The sequence below is a fragment of the Gadus macrocephalus genome, chromosome 13 (assembly GCF_031168955.1).
Source record: "Gadus macrocephalus chromosome 13, ASM3116895v1".
NCBI classification, from domain to species: Eukaryota; Metazoa; Chordata; class Actinopteri; order Gadiformes; family Gadidae; genus Gadus; species Gadus macrocephalus.
The window spans coordinates 10799207-10818963 of record NC_082394.1 but is presented as its reverse complement, the minus strand read 5'-3'; the positions used below and the strand labels follow the sequence as shown (position 1 = coordinate 10818963).

The following is a 19757-nucleotide window of genomic DNA, read 5'->3' as shown; positions in this document are numbered from 1 at the left end:
ACTAGTCATTAACTCAGGCCGCACTAAAGAGATTAGTATGCCGACTGATTCCGAATGATAAAGCTATCTGATAGGCAGGACATTTACGCTTTCCCACTTAAACAAAATACGTTGCTTTACACACATTACCACAATGTCAACCAGTGGGGGACGCCTTTGATCTAAGGAGCTGAATTATCCGCTCTTAGTCATTTTAAGAGAATCCCCAAAAATATATGTTAATCGTGTGCCACTTCAAATTTCATAATTAACCTCATCTGGACCGAGGAAGACTTGATGAAAGGGTTGTGCACTCAATCGGCACCATCATCTGCCAATTGGTCCGTGCTTGAACTCATTTTAAATAACAACCCTGTGACTCATACAACACTAACAACACTTTACCTCTACTTTTGTACGTGTGACTCATACATACAGACCTGTCTTCCTGTAACGCCGAGGTTGAAGAGGGTAATTGTAGAGTTGTCCAGCAACTGGTACCTCTATGAAACAAGTTGTTCATTAAAAGTCTGCTGAGAAACGAGACCCATCCCCCCCGTGGGACCGAGGTCCCCGCTCAAAGCCCAGTTCTGAGTGGCTGTGTACAGGTGTTCATGTTCATCCCTGGCCCTGAAGGGGAAGGTCAAGTCCAGCCATGTTTCTGTCCTCTACAGCAGGAACATGTGGGACCATTTGTTGTGAGGGTTGACAGTTAGGTCATGGGTGGGGGGTGGGTGGTGTATTGCACAGATAGTCACTCATAAGAACACGCACGCACACTCACACTCACGCAAACAGCGAGTTTCATCATACCATCAGTTCTCACCCAGTTAATCAACATCCAGTCTTTTCTTAGTACACCCAACTGGCAACTGGTTTGGTCGATTCTCTTGCTCTGAGTCCACAATGATTGATTGAGACAGTCCCTCCATTGCAATCAGACTTACTTCTTGCTCCCACACACAGAAAATACGGTTTGACAGGGAGCTGGCGGTGAGTGAGAACGATGTCATTTTTTACTTATTGGAACTTATTGTATTTTATTGAGATGGATCTCAGAGACAACTGTTTTAACAGAAGAAAGCCAAGAGTTTGGCACACAGCGATTACAGCTTTCTACGTAGTTTGTTATGAGTGTAAAACTTTTGTTTCAAACGGTCAATCCTGTTCGTAAAAAACAATAAACTAAAAATATTAATTACACAGTATTTTTAGCAAGGATTGTAAATGTGTTTTGGCCTGAGGCGATCGGTGTATAATTTTTTTTAATAATATCTTCGGCATGCAAGGTGTTAGACACTGAAGTTGGTTTGTTAGCAATCTAATGAAATGTAGAATGTATTTTCTTTGCACCAGGATTGATATTCTAGTACATTTGTGGTGTTCTGTATCATAGACAGATCCAAACCCCACTCACTAAGCAAAAATAGCTGCACACAAATCCCTCCAGACAGCTCTTAACACAGCGCTAACATGATTCCCTTCCCACAACTACACAACCATCCAGGAACTACAGAACTTTCTCTAAAGTGCAACACAGAAATGCACTTTTTCATCTGAAGAAAATGTTGTCACTGCCTTTACATTTAAACCCCAACTCAGCCTCAGCACTCATAATCGTTATAAAAGGCGGGATGGTTGAAAGATTGTTTAATGGTTAGATGGTATAATACTGCAGTTTAAGCATTTGAAGGCTTTTGACCCTGACATCGGAGTGAGCCATGCCTGAGACGGTGAAAGTTTCATGAAGATTGTTTTGATGGAAGCTTAGTGGGTGTCGGGAAGATGCGACTGGCAGAGCAGGAGGGGGAATCGGAGTGGAAAGGTCAGATCCCTTCCCCTCCACGTTCATGACTCATTTATTTATTCCTTCATCCATCCCCCGACCTCACTGTCTCTCTTGCTCCACACTCAAGAACACTGAAGCTAACGATTGCTTCTGAATTCTGCTATGCCGCGCTAATGAGTTCTCACGTCTACTAAATTATTATAGCAACTTGCACGCTCCTTTTATCTTAGCGCATGCAACCAATTTAATGAAACAAGTTTAACTATGCCATTTGTGACTGGCAAAAGCTCTCAGTGAAACTATCAAATCTTTCGGCTATCCGAATTCCTTCCTTAACGAAAAAGGTTTCCCTGATGTGCTAATGTTAATGGGAGCTAAATTAATTATTTAGTTCAATCAGACACGACTAGGGATGTCTTTGGCCAAAGGCACAAGCCAGAATGGAAGAGAATGAAACTTGATGAATCGTATGTTCTTCCCTTATAGAAGCAAAGTAGTTAATTGCAGGCAATATTTTGGTATCGCCCAAGCCTAGCATTTCCTTTTTTTTTTCTATCGTACTTCAAAATCTACTTCCAAGTAGGATGACAGCACATACTATCTTGAGAGCTATTCAGAGACGTTGAAAGTCTCTTGGTTTCCACATCAGTCTTTTAAACTGAGGTCGGCCATATCTTTAGCATATATACGTGCTTGGATTAACCGCCACCTGAAAAGGTGCATTTGACTGAGGCGTGTGATGGTCATACAATTGTAGAATTTATCCCAAGATTATGTAAATAATGCAACTATAGAAATATAGAAATACTTTCCTTATGTGCCCCAATGCCCCGAGTGATAGAGTGTTTTTTTCTCTGCAAACCAGAGACAAGCCCCCCTATCCCCCTCCGGTTTAGAATCCAGGACTGGGGGATGTTGTGTGAATATCTGGCAAATAATTACCCATAACAAGGTAAACCCAAGGAGCTCTCAGCTCAGTTGGAACATAAGATGATCCATTCACGTAAGCAGTCGTTATATCATCTCTTTTTGTTTGTTTCTGAACAATATATGTGTGATTGGTCGCTCATTCAGTCCGTGCTCATTCAGTCCGTGCACGTAAGAAGTGTGTCTCGAATCGGCTGTCTTATTATCAGATTAATTGTTCCACTAATCATTTAGTGGTCCCTGTCTGCCCACAATGTTCTCCTCTGCTTCTCCGCTTTAGGCTAAATCATCATCTTTTATTTATCACTCAAATGGGATTGGAAAATATGAATGTGCTTCAGGTCTTACTTAAGCAAAAAATAAAGTATGCTGTCAATCCAATGAGGTATTTCAATTTGGATTAAAAATATCCCTTCGCAATATTCAGTTAGTCTTCTTCAGTGTCACTGATGAAGTCATCATGGATTATGGTGTCCTATTTGTGACTCACTTTTAAAAGGGAGTGAAATTACTTTAGTCTACTCCAGCACACACACACACACACACACACACACACACACTCATAGAAGTGTGAAAAAAAACAAATATCTTGTACCTCTATGCTTATCCCATGGAGAGGGAGGGAGGGAGGGAGGGAGGGAGGGAGGGAGGGAGGGAGGGAGGGAGGGACGGACGGACGGACGGACGGAGGGAGGGAGGGAGGGAGGGAGGGAGGGAGGGAGGGAGGGAGGGACGGACGGACGGACGGACGTCCCGGCAACTGGCTCAGCCTCCTCTGTCTCTCTCTGTTGGCACAGAGAGAGACAGAGTGAGGACAGGTCATCTAGAGGAGGGACTTAGAGTCTAGGACGGATCAGACGCAGTATGAGTATATTTTTTGGAATGAAAGAATAACAGCAACAAAGAAATGCCCTTCAGGCACATATCCAAAAGGAAGCTCTTCAATATTGCATCCTCTTAGCAGGCACTGCAGCCGCTACTGCAGGGCCGAGGCACACGGGTGAGCACACATGTTGTAGACGCAGCCCAGAGGGAGAGTAAAGCCCTGCAAACAACTATTCATTCATTTACTCGATTAGCGTCTTAAGAAAAAAATCAATTAGGCCTTTTTCTTTGCATCATTATTGAATGTGCTGTTCTGCCTCGCTGCTTTTTGGTCCAATTAAACAACAGAGGCTTTGTAACGAAGTAAAAAAAGCAATAGCCTTTCCTCACTATTCGATATGAATTATTAAGAGACGTGATTTTCAAAGGCTTTGAGGTTGAACCCTGCACACGGCGCGGTACACGTGCAGCACCCGTAAACGCCAGAACTCGTTCACAGACCCCAGGGGTACACTTTAGGTCTGTGTGTGGAATAAAACATCAAACGTTTCGCACCAAAGGAAACGGTGTCTATCTTCTCAAAGCACATTGCAGGTACAACACTTAGGGAGTATGGATTATCACTATTGTCTCGCACGACGGCCTCCAGCCGTATCCCCGTATCCTCTTACCATCGCCTCCGCAGCGACGGAGCAGACGAGTCAGATACGGTTACACGACTTGTAACTTTGACTTCATACGACCGCCTGGCAGAACTGTCCGCAGCGACCCGTGGCTGTGCGGCGACAGAACGGTACAGTCCGCCCGGCTGTGACGTTGGTTTGTTTGTGTTTTCATCCCTAAATACATTGACCCCCCCTTGTCCTCCAGTAGGGTGTGTGGGTGTGTGCGGTTGTGTTTGTGTGACCCCTATCCAATGCCACTCTTGTCAGCCTCTGTTCTGAGCCAACCTCCCCTGGCTCCTTCCATCTGGGTGGCCGGTGGGTCTGGCCGCCCCTGTCGTTCTGGAGGATCTCCAGAAAAGCTCATCAGCCGTCAGCACTGGCTGTCCTCAGGCCGCCGCGTCGCTTGTTCCGCTGCGCTCCCCCCGGGACGACACAGAGAGGTATTAGCATCATAATCCCCCAGAAAATGACTCTCTTCCTGAGCCAGGGTGAGTAGTGGTTATCCGCCGAGGTTTTGTTCGTTTTTTTGTACGCACTGCCGGGTCAGTGTGAATGGAAAGACATTTCCTTTTCAGGGGGAAGAGAAGCGGTTGTACAGTGATAGAGTTCATCAGGGGGATTCCTGTACTGTGATGGAAAGAACACTCAAACTCACAACTGGAGTCAGCACTGTTCCTAGAAAATAGAAACAGTAACTTCATTGACTTCATTGAATTTGCACTTGGTATGAAAGTATTTCTACAAAGGTGGATCATATAAGCACTAGTTTATTATGTCTATTTTTTTATGATGTATTACATCAATTGTATACAAACATGCTGTATATCCCAACGCTTCTAAAAAGTCATTAATTAATGAAATGCAATTTGCAACCCCCCCCCCCCCCCCCCCACACCATCAAGAGGCAACCTTCTGTCAATAGTACATTTATAAAAGACGATTTATGAAAATAATTGTCTTTGTCATCGCTTTAAATATTGCTGCAGCAGGAATTGTGGGACAGCATTATCTCCTTTCCCTTCATAAGGGTAGGTCCATTGAACCCTAAGCTGAAGGAGATAAGAAAAGAAGCACGGAGGCACATTTCCTTAGCGTTTAGAGAATTTGAACAGCTCCTATCATGGCTACCACTTAGGAAGCTTCCTAGGCAAATAAGACTATTAGACTGCAGCCTTTCCTGGGCAGCTGGCGGGACCATATCATGGTCCCGCCCTCAGCCTGCAAAACCGCACGGCATTCTGGAATTATGAGGCTGATGACCGGCAAAGAAATTGGTGTGTCGTCTTACTAAAATACTGATTTCTTGGCATAGGAAAATTGCAAAAATGCAGTTATTCTGGCACAGAACACCTGGGTTGTTGATCTAGGGAACCAAACTAATATCTGATACTTATGGCTGAGGATAGAGCGATTGGCCGACATACTCTCCGACTGAACCCCACTGCGAGTACCGCAGCCACGTCTCCGCGTGACGAAGCAGCATCTACAGGAATCAGGTTCAGCCGGCCCACAGTAAAATACTGACACAAAATGTTAAATTAGGACCTACGGTGCATTGCACATCCACAATAGATGTTTTAGAACCATGTCAAAGTCTGTTAGGCCGTATCGCTCCTTGAGGCTAGAAGGAGCTCTCCATCTCCGTGACTTTGCCTTTGGGGGACCCCTGTCCAGGCTGAATGGCGAGGGACAGCTCCCCTTGCAGCTCCAGCTCCCGCGCGTCTCCAGGACTCTGGACCGGCACCTTGTTGATCTTGGCGAAGCTTCGGCTGATTTCCACAAAGGTCTTGTTCTTGGTCTCGGGGAGCACAGTGTAAAGGTACGCGGCGCCCAGGATGCAGACACCCGCAAACACCAGGAAGGCGTACGTCTGCAGCGCAGCCTGGAAGACAAGGAGAAGAAACACACACACACACACACACACACACACACACACACACACACACACACACACACACACACACACACACACACACACACACACACACACACACACACACACACACACACACACACACACAGGGGTACAGTCAGACTCAAGATAGATCCATTCCTGTGCTATCATTAAACTAAACACAGATTTTCTCTGTGATAAAGACGTAGCCCAAAACCCATAAAGGTGAACTGCTGTAAGCATGCAGGGAGATTGTGATCGTGATCCTTAAGGTAACATCCCGTAAGGACTTCAATGATGACATTTAAATACAGGATGACAACGGCAGCCGCCATCAAGGGAAGGGGAATCTGCTTGCGTCTATTCTGTTGATCCGTCGCCTTCCTTCATCCCCGAGTCCTTTTGATGATAACTGGGTCTTCCCTCTCCACACACAGAAACCCTTCCTTCTCATCCCCTTCCCGGGGCAAGTTCAGAGAAGTAAAGCATCTCCAACTGAATCCTTAAGATCCTTAAGATTTGTTGGACTCTTTTGTAAACAAAAACCAACAACTTTTTGGAAGATCCAAAAGAGTTGTTATAAAGCTAATGCCTGGATGATTATTTTGTTGCTAAACCGGGGATCAATAGCAAACAAATGTTAGCCTCAAATGACTATAGTAACACAGTCAATTACTAATCTGTGCACTTTAAAAACACGCATTTGTCTAAAAGATGGACCAGCCACTTCCAAATTCTCTGTGAAATCACTTTGAACCACGATCAAAGAAAGATATAGGAGTTAGGTGGCCTCATTTCTAGTGTAGCAATAGATCCATGTTATGAGCTTTTCCCCCTAAATAAGACAACAAATACCCGTACGAGTTCCTCTTTTGTGGGAGGACAAATATTGGAGCCTGCCATGCCAATCATAGAGATTAGTGACCATGTTTAAAAATGCCCAGATAGATGACCTCCAGATGGAGATTTAGAGAGAGAGAGAGAGAGAGAGAGAGAGAGAGAGAGAGAGAGAGAGAGAGAGAGAGAGAGAGAGAGAGAGAGAGAGAGAGAGAGAGAGAGAGAGAGAGAGAGAGAGAGAGAGAGAGAGATGGTCGGGGTGGTGCCACAGAGGGAGGGAGGATGGGAGGGTGACCCCATGTATTGTGTCACAGTCCAATAATGGAAACTAGTGTGTGTGTGTGTGTGTGTGTGTGTGTGTGTGTGTGTGTGTGTGTGTGTTTGTGTGTGTGTGCGTGTGTTTCTGTGTGTGTGTGTGTGGCAAGCTGTCTTTGTTATGCAACGCTCCACTGTACATAGAGGTAGCGAAGAATGCCTTTAATTACAACAAAATACAAAACTTCCCTGGCCTTTCTTTGCCAGTTGGAATCCTGCTTGATAATGAATCAGGGTTGACAGGGCCTTTGGAAGCACGCCTCCTTCTCCACTAATCTACTACATTATGCAATCATGTTGGATTGAGGAAAATGAGAAAGTCACTGCTTTTAGGCAGGGTTAAGCTTTTGATCTGTTGGCACACACACACACACACACACACACACACACACACACACACACACACACACACACACACACACACACACACACACACACTGTGTTTCTCCTCCTCTTTCGTTTTTTTTCTCCCATGTAACTAGTTCACATTACACTTTAAAGGTGATGGAGGAAATGTGAGGTAATGTGTTGATGGCAGCCACACAGCGAGGAGGGAAACAACACAGAGGGAGAGGGGATCAGAGGAAAAGCGGGATAATGAAACGGTTCGTAATGCAGAACAGCTCTGGCAGCTCCGTGAAGAGCACAGAGAGGATGGCCAAGTGCAAATAGGAACAAGCCATCACCAGGGAACACTTTGTCACGGTCACTGGACTCTGGGGTCACTCTTACTCACCATCAATGGGACAACTGTGTGTGTGTGTGTGTGTGTGTGTGTGTGTGTGTGTGTGTGTGTGTGTGTGTGTGTGTGTGTGCGTGTACTTAGATTATATATATACATACATATATATCGATATATATATATATATATATATATATATATGTGTGTGTGTGTGTGCATGTGGGGGATTTGTAGGGTGTAAATGTGCATGTGCGTGTGTGGGTGTGCGTGTGTATGTGTGTGTGTGTGTGTGTGTGTGTGAGTGGGTGCGTTTGTGCGTGTGTGTGTGTGTGTGCGTCTGTGTGTGTCTGTGTTTTGGAGCACAAACTGTGTGGCCAGAGGGCTGCTTAACAGGAGATGAGTGAGGACTGTAATATAATCAATGCGGGACCGGGCTGATTCCAGTGTGGATGCCATATAGAATATATGTTTGCAGGCTTTAGCGGATGGATTAATCGAGGACGGGTAAACACGGAAGCCATGATGGGGATTCAAACACATACATTTACATATGTGAATAATGGTTTCCAAACATAATACATCTCTCAATTTCAGAGATGCACAAACAGACAGGCATTCAGAAAGTGGGCACAACACCTGGAAGTGCCTTCTTTATTATTACACTGTACCCGCTTTCATTCCCCATATCAAATAAAATTAACCCATAATTGGTCCTCAGTCAGTCTGGCAAAGTAGAAGCAGCATCACACGTTACAACGACAAACCCTAACTTTCAGGAAATTACCCCTCTAAGGATTTGTGTTCTGCCGATTAAGCAGGCAAAGCGACATTTTAGAAATGTGATTGAGTTCTGAAGTGGACTGATTTCCACTGTCACTGAACGACCTTTGTTCCAGTAATGAGTTTGGTTAGGCTGGGGAAGCAGCTAGAAACTAGAACGTCTGCAATGTTCAGCCGAACGGCTTGTCTCTAAGAAAACTGGGGCTTGTAATTCTAACAATACTCCATGTTCTCTTGATGTGACAAGGTGGCAAACAATTTCACCTGTATTTCATTATTTCCGGATGCTTAGTGTGTTTCGGGAGATGAATTGAAAAGGCGAAAAATAAAACCACTTCTTACTTTCATGGTGATGTCCTCTCAAAAGCAGTGGTGGCGTTGTCGGCCTCAAAGCCCACAACTCAATGTGGGTGAACGCCATTAACCAATCTTCAAATTACGTAATCAATTCCTTCTACAGTATGCCTTGAACGGAAGCCTCTGGAAGTGGCGGTTACACATTCTAAGGTTAATCCACTCCCACTGCTCCTTTTACATGGATTCAAGTGTGCCCTCTAATTGCCAATTTGGTTGAATTGCAGACCCCGTGTCTCTGTCCACTTGTCCTAGAGGGACATCAAGTGCCACCTACAGCGGCGTGCAGCCGTCCAATGGAAGGACCCATCCATCTCATCATTATGTCGTTGTATGCACTTGTTCCGAGCACGTGTGTGCAAAAGTGTGCGCCTCCACACATGCTCGCTGGCACACGCACACACACACACACACACACACACACACACACACACACACACACACACACATGCGCACACACACACATGCGCACACACACACACACATGCGCACACACACACACACACACACACCTTGCAACGTCACCGGTTTGGGACGTGGTTGTAGTCAATTACACCGGGTGTCTTCAGGAAACGAGAGAGTGATAGAAAATATCTCATTAGTTTCGTGCGGTTTTCTTGACATTTTTTAAATACGGGTTACGCATACCCTAGTGGCGCAGGGACCCTTCTGACAGCCAGCTAACAGTCCTGGCATGATTATAGCAGCTGAACACCGATAAGGCCTCACAGCTTAAGGAAGTATGCTTTCAGCTAGCGTGTCTCATGACAACCGAGCACCACACACCATTGATGCGCCCGATTGCTTCAACAATTGGTTCCTTTCTTCTTTCTGTTTTACCACGTCAGGTCACAGCTTGAGTGACAGAGTTGTTATGGAGGAAGAATAATTATATGCCTAACAACGATCATTCATGAGAGTTTCTATAGCATGTGTCAATGTGTCGAAGAAAGCATACAATCTCCAAAAGCCATATTGTGGATCACTTGATAAGCATCCATACGTTACAGGGTAGTGTCAAGGCAGAAGAACAATAGAAAATAGCAGGGACCATGACCTTGACTTCTATAAAACTATACTCATACAATTCTAAGGAGGACAAACAATTACTAATAAGTATTCACTGCAGACAAATATGATTTTGTTTATCGCGGACGTGAACGCTGGATGGATTGAAGGTTTTCTTTTAACTTCCTGGATATCAAATGTAAACTGGGAACGCTATGTTGGATGTGAGGCATGTCAGGACGGGGGTAGGGCATTATTCAAGGTAACACGGCTAGCATTATCTTTTTTATGGTATCCTTAGAAGAATATAAGACATATGAGGCCCTGCATAACCTTGCTCCCAACTAGATCAGCGACCTCCTGGAGAGCTACACGCCTTCCCGCTCGCTGCGATCCTCTTCAGCTGGTGTGCTCAAGGTGCCCTCGATGAACCTCAGCACCATGGGAGAGAGAGCGTTCTCCTACACAGCCCCAAAGCTGTGGAACTCACATGACATCAGGCAGTGTGAATCCACTGCCCAGTTTAAAAAGGAAATGAAAACCTATCTCTTCAGACTTGCCTATGGACTATGATATGGCTATAAGGACTTTATATATTATTGATAATTGGATTGGATTGGATTGGATTCACTTTATTGTCATTGTGCAACGAAATGACACAACGAAATGAGGTTTTGTGACCAACCGGAAGTGCAAAGGAGCAGTAAAGTGCAGTTTTTACATGAATTATACAGTATCAGAGCAGCATAGAGGTACAATAAGTGCAGTAAATATAAATATAAATAAATATAAATATAGCAATATAAATTCAAGAAGAGGGATAATTGTTCAGTCAACTAGCATGGATATAAATATAAAGATAAATAAATTAATAATTGTTCTCCTTTATTGATATTTTCTCTACTATTTGTTTTATCTTGAAGCGACCTTGGGTGTCCTGAAAGGCGTTTCCAAATTGTATTATCTATAAGCTTACTACCTTATGATGCTTTATAAATACCACGCAGAGGTGAACGATATGGCTCAGAGTTTGATTCAGATTACTCAGTGCATGAAATATTAACTTGACATTTCAGTCAATTCATTCACTTATTCTATAGAGCGTCCATGTTTATATGGTATAAGTGGTTCATACATATTCTTGGCAGACAGAGGAACATCTGAGAAACCCAGAGAGAGACAGCGAAAGCGAGAGCTTTACCTGAGCATGTATGTGGGTGTGCAATTACACAAAGTTTCAGATATAGTCGCGGAATTGGAGGGGAGCTTCAAGGTGCAGGAACGACGGAACGTGGCAATTTAATTAGTGAAAGTCCTTGGAAAGATACTTTGTGCCACACGTTCTGGAGTGGTCAGGGGTGGGGGGGGGGGGGGGGGGGGGATGACGCATTGACACATCTCGCAGAAGAGAGAAACGAGGCAAGGAAACGTTTTGGAGAGAGTGAGGGGTAATGATGATGAATGCAGCCCAGTTCGATAAAGACACACTGGACAGTAAAGACACATGTTTCCCTCCTCTGTTGAAGCCGTTGCATCTTTGTTGTGGATTGTTGATGTGTGTATATATATATATATATATATATATATATATTATATATATCTGTGTATGTATCGGCATCAGCGTGAAAAAGGCTAGGTGAGGATAACAATTGTGTGCGTTTATCAGGTAGAGTTTTGGACAAGGTTATCTCTTTCCATGGCTGTACGCGTGTACGCTGAACGACACGCACATCTATCTTCCTCCTGCTTTTCAGACCTGAGAAAGACCGGACCTGAGCAAGATCGAGGTTCCACTAAATCCCCATCAATAGCAAAGAGATTGAAGACCATGCCCACACACACATACATAGACACACAAACACACACACAAACATAGACACACAAACATAGACACACAGACGTTGGCAGATAATCGAGGTAAGAATGGTTGAGGAAAATGTAAGGAAAACATCATGGGAGGAACTATATATATATTTGTATATCTCTCGTGTTTTTTTCCGATTTCTCACAATAGAGCTCAAATAAATACCCCTCACCGCCCACACACAGTCTGCTCGCAGTGTTTATAATTCCCCTATGGTGTATTAACCCAATGCCACCAAACTGCCTCTAATCCTCATTATTATAGCCAGCCATTCATTACACAGCAACCGATCCGAGCATGCTCTGTTCGCTTCTGTTCAGACGATTTAAAAAAGACTGGGAACTCTGAGGCCATTGACTCTGAGGATTCAGAGTCAATGGTGGATTGGAGGGAAACTCCTTACGTTGCAATGCAATAGACGCTCTAACGGGAGGGATATAAGCGTTTTGAACACGGGCTTCATACATCAATGGTAAAATGAACTGCTCTTCTAAAGAGGGAATATTCCTGCAGTATGAAGGAGGACACACAGAAGACACCATGGTGACAGGGCTTATACGAATATTCATGAAGAATGCATCTCACTCCATAGGGAGTATTAGTAATTTAAGAAGTATGAATACAGGAATCCGGCAGTCTTCAAATACACCATGAATATGCTAATGATTTCAGAGGGGAACCCAAACAAAACACATGCTCAGATACCACACAAATAAATGCATACACGAGTGAGCGCACACACACACACACGCACATGTTCACGCACACGCACGTACACCAACCCAGTCTCACGGAAATACGTGACACTGTCACGTCATTTAATCTATTCATTCGTTCATCTGGGACACGTAATTTAATTTTTTTCGTGTCAAAAAGCACAAATTTCTAACAATATGACAGCTTTTGGCCACCCGTTTCTACTTTCACCTTTGATTCTGAGAAATTGTGACAATTGACGGATATATTTAATGCAGGTGCGCTGCTCTGTAGGCAATCCGCTACGGAAAAAAAGGTGGCTGCTTCATCTCTTCTTTTTAGAATGAGTTAGAAATTTGTGCTTTTTGGCACGAAAAAAATTGAAATTACTTGTCCCAGATCACGAATGAATAGATTAAATTACGTGACGTGACAGTGTCACGTATTTCCGTGAGACTGGGTTGCATACACATACACACACACGTGGAGAAAACAATGTACAAAGGTTTGATGACACCTTATCTTTTGTTTGACCTTAGTCTCCCATAGCCAATGACCTTGAACTTCAGGCACAATAAGGACAATCGTTTAAGTCCGAAGTTCATTTTTCCCCAGTCCAACTTCCTTTGCTGAGATCGAGTGGTGGTGTGACCATATTGTGACGCCATGTGATTTTCATGTGAATAACATCACCAAAAGAAAAAGCAATCACTCTGCCCTTGAAAGTGCATTACAGAGCATCAAAAAACGCACTACCTGATGTGCTATAGTAATTACTACTGAGGTGGGGGGCGCTTATACAACGCTTGTAACTGCAATTCATGATGCTCTGGTGATCCCCGGGGGGATGAAATATATGTATAAATAAACAATGGGAGGTATTATTTTGGAGATGGACTTAAAATTCCAGCATCTCCTCAAATAGGTGCCTCATTATATTATATACCCCCCCCCCCCCCCCCCGGGACACACAAAAACACATCTTCCATGGCTCTCCCAAACCCAAGCGTGCTTGGTGCCCCAGCCCAGTAGACTGTCACATCAGTGACATGGGAGACGGCAGCACAGGACCCCATGCAGCTTGCAGCCCCGCTCCAGGAGGACATCAACAGGGTAGTAGGTCCAGCTACCAACTGGGTTAACGCCTCCCCCCCTCCCGCCGTGGAGGGGAGACTAGAGAAACACTCGGCTTCATTGCCACACCGCACAGTCTCTAGGGGGGATCCGTGCCTATATTTAGAAGCAAAGAGTTGGCATAAATAACGCTAATCTTCCAGCCGAGCACGGGGAGAGCCAGCAGAGAACCCTATTAGTGAGGCAGGGACATGGTATTTCACGCATGCTTAGCAAGCCATTGGAGGGTTTTTCGTGCTCCCCTAAATGTCTCTACTTCCCGACATCACATATTGCATTACATCCGTATTAACCTTAATGAGATGTGCACATATGTTGGGACCGCGACTCAGTCATGCATGCTACAAAAAGTAATGGACCGACGGAAAATAAATAAAATAATCCACCAGGAAAAGAAACCCATATATTTACTATAAGGTGATGCTGACACCTCATGCACATGTCATCCATCTAGTTATGGTTAAAATACACTGTTGAAAAAGGGATGATATGATCAATTAAATTAAGATTTTTGTCACTAAAGAGAATAGGGTGAAACAGGAGGGTCAGGAGGGGCGAAAGCAGGAACTGAGTTCAATAAGAATGACTTAAGAAAAAAACCTGATATGATGGAAAAGGGAAAGTCAGAACATAAGGGTAAAGGACAGAGTCCAATGATAGGATGTGTTGTGGTGTTGCCCTGCTCAGGGACACGGCTGTTTCTGTTGGAGATCAAACAGGCCCCCAGAGTAATAGAAATGATTCAATTTCCAAAACAAATAGGGTAACCTTGATGGCACTGCTGTTTTTGCAAATTACTCCACCTTCCAAACATGGAGACATGTCAGGGCCAATATCATTTGAGTTCAAATGCTCTTGAAATTAATTGGTTAATAAACCGAACTTCATGAATCTAATGAAGCCCTGAATTAAGAACAAATAGGCACACTCAGGCCCCGTCCACACGAAGCCGATTTCATGGCGAAACCGCAAAGGTCTTGTACGGTTCGGCCTTCCGTCCACACGAAGCCGGCGAATCCGCTGACCGAAACCGCAAACTTCTGAAACCACCCTCGGAGGTGGTTTCAAATCTATCCGGTTTCGTTTTGGTTTCGTGTGGACGCCTGAAACCGACTGAAACCGCAAACCATGACATCATCGCCCCACCCCTCGACCTCCTAGCCAATGGCTCTTAAGCCCGCGGAGTCTCAGAAATCACAACAAAAAAGATGATGGCGGACTACAAGCTTGTAATCGTTCTGCAGCATATCATGTCCCTTGTTGGGTTGCTAAGCCATTATTTATTGAGAATCTAGTTCGCCATCGTAGAAGAGCTGTTTGTTTGTGTTGTTAGTGGTTCGGGGGGCAGCCTTTATGCGCATGCTCGCCTCTTCTTCTTCTGGATTTGTGTACCAGAAGCAGCGCCCCTTATGGGCCTGGAATGTTTACTACAGCGTTTCTACAGATCTATCCGGTTTCGCTTGGCTTCGTCTTTATGGAGATACTTCGAAACCGGATAGATCGAAACCGTAACGGTTTCGCCCGTTTCGGCTTCGTGTGGACGGGGCCTCATTGTCTCATTAAATAGTGGAATAAAGTGAAATAGCATGCAGGCAGACAACAAACACACGGTCACACTTACTTGAATAAACGGGAACAAAAGGCCCACAGCAAAATTGGATAACCAATTTACGAGACCAGCAATCATGAAGGCAGCCGGCCGGTAGGACTGCTCAAAAAGCTCCCCGGTCAGGACGAACGGAATCCCACCTGGAAGAAGAGGCAGGTCCAGACCATCAGCCATGGCACACACACAATGTTTTTTCTGTATTAATAAAATACTAAAATGCTAAGAAAAACAATTCAAATTAAAACCTTGCTTGTGTCATCGCTGTCCTCCAACATCAACCCTAATACATATAATCAATGTATACATGATGGATATTATAAAACCATCCATAAATAAAACACTTATTCTTCTTTCACTTGGTATGTTTACTGACTTAACAGTGCTATATAGTTTTGTCAGACAGAAAAAACGTCCCCCAGGGTTGGCCCCGTGCACCACTCTAACCTGTCCCCTGGTGCAACCCCGCCAGAGTCCCCCAGGGTTGGCCCCGTGCACCACTCTAACCTGTCCCCTGGTGCAACCCCGCCAGAGTCCCCCAGGGTTGTCCCGTGCACCACTCTAACCTGTCCCCTGGTGCAACCCCGCCAGAGTCCCCCAGGGTTGTCCCGTGCACCACTCTAACCTGTCCCCTTGTGCCAGCCTGCCAGAGTCCCCCAGGGTTGTCCCGTGCACCACTCTAACCTGTCCCCATTTTGCATTTCTGGCCTGAGCTAAAACTAACAGCCTTGAAAATCTGTATGTCGGCACAGCAATAGTTATGTATGGTTTGACATAGGCAGTCTAAGCACACAGCAAAAAAAAAAAGGGCTTTATCTGATGGAATCGATAGAGAGCTGATCTCCTTTCCCCATGACAGAATAAGAAAGGACAGAGATAAATGTTTTGTATGCAGGTCCAGTTTTGCTCATGTCTAGGATAATCCAAGGAGAACTGTGGACAGTAGGGATTTCATCAGAAGCCTGCCTCCATTGTCAGTCTGGGTGGTCTCAGACACCACCTCACTGTCGTCCTTCATGTTGTAACACAGCCTGCCATTAAACAAGCCTCGGATCTTTTTCACATTCAGAGGCTGAATACTGAGCTGATGCAGTTACCCATTGGGGTGTGTTAATAAGGGTCAGCTCTGTTTATATCCGGTAGCTGAATTCTGTAGGTCTCGAGGTCTCATTCCAAAAGCATTGTCACGCTCTTTAATGAGAACATGACCATCGGGCCAAAGTACTTGGCAATATGCCGTTTTCTACTCATTTTCATACTGTAGTTGTTCAGCTTTAGTCCTAAGGGAGCTTACATCTTCTCGCATGAAGTTAATTCAACCACACAGGAAAGATTTGGGGTTAACACTCAGCTAATATGAACATCAATACTTTCTGACGTTGATAATTAAAGCAACGTGTGATTGGTTTTGAAATTAAATACTGACTCATTCCCTTGAGTCTTGTCACCAAGCCAAGATTATAATTTCATCATCATTAGACAGTGAGAGCCTTGTTGGATTTTAGAAGAACAAGGCTAGCTCAGACAAAAAAGAAAAGAGTGTGATTGGCCCTTACAAGCCATTTAAAACGGCCTTGTTTCCCATCATGTCTTTACAGGTGGGAGTCACCAGCCAGATGAACACAACCTGTCAAGCATTTGGAAACACAGATTATAGTTATAGTTATATTTCCTAATCTCATATAGAAAGCGCTATTTAAACTTTAATAGGTCACAGACAATTGGCACAGATATCAAGGGTGTCATTGTTATCATGCGTAATTCTTGATTACGCATGATATAATTATTAATGATATCATGATATCTTTGAACAGACTCCTTACTCCGTTGAACCCGGTACAATTCATTATATGCATTGCCGCTGGGAACAACATTCAAATGAATTTTTAATTTGGTCAAATGAACAAACACAAATGACTGATATCCCCCACTTATCTCGCATGTAAAAGGATGGTGTAGAAACCCCAGTGTGGACACGTGTCTCTCCTAGCAGTGTGTGATTGTGTGTCTCCTAGCAGTGTGTGAGCACGTGTCTCTCCTAGCAGTGTGTGAGTGTGTGTCTCTTAGCAGTATGTGAGCACGTGTCTCTCTTAGCAGTGTGTGAGTGTATCTCCTAGCAGTGTGTCTGTGTGTCTCCTAGCAGTGTGTGAGTGTGTCTCTCCTATAGTTAGTGAGTGTGTCTCTCCTATAGTTAGTGAGCGTGTCTCTCCTATAGTTAGTGAGTGTGTGGCTCCTATAGTTAGTGAGTGTGTCTCTCCTATAGTTAGTGAGTGTGTCTCTCCTATAGTTAGTGAGTGTGTCTCTCCTATAGTTAGTGAGCGTGTCTCTCCTATAGTTAGTGAGTGTGTGGCTCCTATAGTTAGTGAGCGTGTCTCTCCTATAGTTAGTGAGTGTGTCTCTCCTATAGTTAGTGAGTGTGTGGCTCCTATAGTTAGTGAGTGTGTGGCTCCTATAGTTCGTGAGTGTGTGGCTCCGAGCTGTCTCCACCTCCCTCCCCTGGAGCCCTTCGGCGGAGCCTGATGAGAGCCCTGAACACACTGCAGGTACAGTCTCTTTATTATTCAACTGTGTACATCTATAGAATACATACGACTATTTCCATAGTAAAAGTGATGAATTGAATCCGAGCTCAAACACCAAAGGGTTTTTAACCACTAGAAACACAGTTTCTAGTGGTTTCCACTATCTACTAATAGATAGTGGAAAACTAACTTAGTTTATACCTGTCTGTAAACTTTCTTTCTGTTGACAAAAACTGAAGTTATTTTTCCGTGTCTGAGCAAAATAACTTGGCCTTATAATATATTTGCATCAATAACAGCAGAATTGTGATACTGAATACAGAGAGCTCTTTGTTCGGAGAGATAACCACGCACACGCATACAATGTTTTTTAAACAGATCCTCTGTATTAGAAGTGGCTATTGTTTGAAACCAATCTATAGAGAGCATCCTTTTATGAGAGATGTGGCTCCATGCATTTTATGGCGCTATAATTCTCTGAGAAGAGATTCAATTATCACTTCCCGCCTGCATTTCACGGTATCTGGAAGATATAAAAGTTTTACACTTGCTATTGTTCATTGATAGAATAGCCTATACAGATGAATATTGCAGGACAGAGTTTGTCTGGGGACGACCACGTGGGTTTGTGTGTGACACTTGAGCTTCAACACAATGGGGCTTCTGCATACAATGTTTGTGCGTTTCAGTGCAATCAGAGCAACAGGATTTCCCTCATTTAAACGCTTCATTGACAGGATAATGCCATTCTGGAGCATTGATGAGCCCTTTTCAGCATCACCTCATCATTGCGCTTGGTTCTAGACCCATCTCTCTCTCCAAAGGCGACTGCCTAACTAGCACTAGACTTGCACTGCTACTCTCTCCACCTATCCAGAGAACAGAGTAAGAGCCCAGTACCCTTTTCAGTGGACTGATATACACCATCAAAGGTTTGAGTACACCTGTTGAAAACCTTTTTTTTTTCACGATAAAATACCCTAGATTGTATACATTATTCAAATAAAATGTCCAATAGATGTTGTGAACCTGCAGGTGGCTCTGAACAAGTGGGCTCCTCTCATCCATTTTTCAGTAATATTGTGGCACTAGCAATGCTACTCTCTGCTCCTTCAAAAAGAATAACTGCAAGAGCACAACATATTTTTGAATTTACGATTATTATAATACAGTTCCAGACCTATTCAAAGAACAGAGTGAGAACACAAAGAAGAAAGAAGAAAGGAGACGTTGCCTCAATCGTTTTAACAATACAATCATTAGTTCAATCTAGCAGCTCACTGACTGCAATTTTCAACAAAAGGCATGTATTGTTAAAACAATATTGATCACACTAACTCAACCAGATATGCCAATTATGCCACAAATGTATTTGAGACAACCACTTCTCTAATTGATTGTTCAGTTTCTTGAAAACCTTTGGTCGATATCTGCAGCGAGGGGTTTTCCCTTATTTTTTCTCCCTCTCCCTCTCTGCTCCACCCTACCTCTATTTCCATCCATCCATCTTCAAGCGGCGGTTATGCTTGACAGTTTGCATTTAACGAACAATCGCGCCACAGCAGCTAGAAACACTGGCCTGGACTGCTTCTAAGTGCAGTAGCCTGACAGAGGGCCATTTCTCTTTTTTTTATTATCTGCAGGTCATTAAGCAGGCCTGGCCACCGGGAAAGCGCCCGGTGCTCCCGGAGGCCAGGCCGGGGCTGGTGTCAGTACACAGACATCACTGCTGCCTTCAATTCACTGGATGGATTGTCTAAAGTTTCTGGCACTAAAGTTTTCTGGCACTATCTAAACACCACACACGCACACACGTAGACAGGCAGGCAGACAGGCACACGAAGCACCTGCAGAGATTAAAATGCAACTGAGTGAGAAAA

General features: G+C 44.1%; 1 protein-coding gene across 3 annotated transcripts in view; it reads right to left on the bottom strand.

Moving 5' to 3' along the window:
* Positions 1-5063: 5063 nt before the first annotated feature.
* slc2a9l2 (solute carrier family 2 member 9, like 2) overlaps positions 5064-19757 on the bottom strand; it is a 71657-nt gene continuing 56963 nt past the window's right edge. For 2 of the 3 annotated variants that reach the window (XM_060070481.1, XM_060070482.1), the window contains 2 exons: positions 15371-15498; positions 5064-6067 (listed from right to left, as the gene is read on the bottom strand). In XM_060070481.1, coding sequence (XP_059926464.1) covers positions 5807-6067; positions 15371-15498 — 389 coding nt within the window. In that variant the 3' untranslated portion in view covers positions 5064-5806. The remainder of the gene's footprint in view (positions 6068-15370; positions 15499-19757) is intronic. The other variant, XR_009528825.1, reaches the window with a different exon arrangement.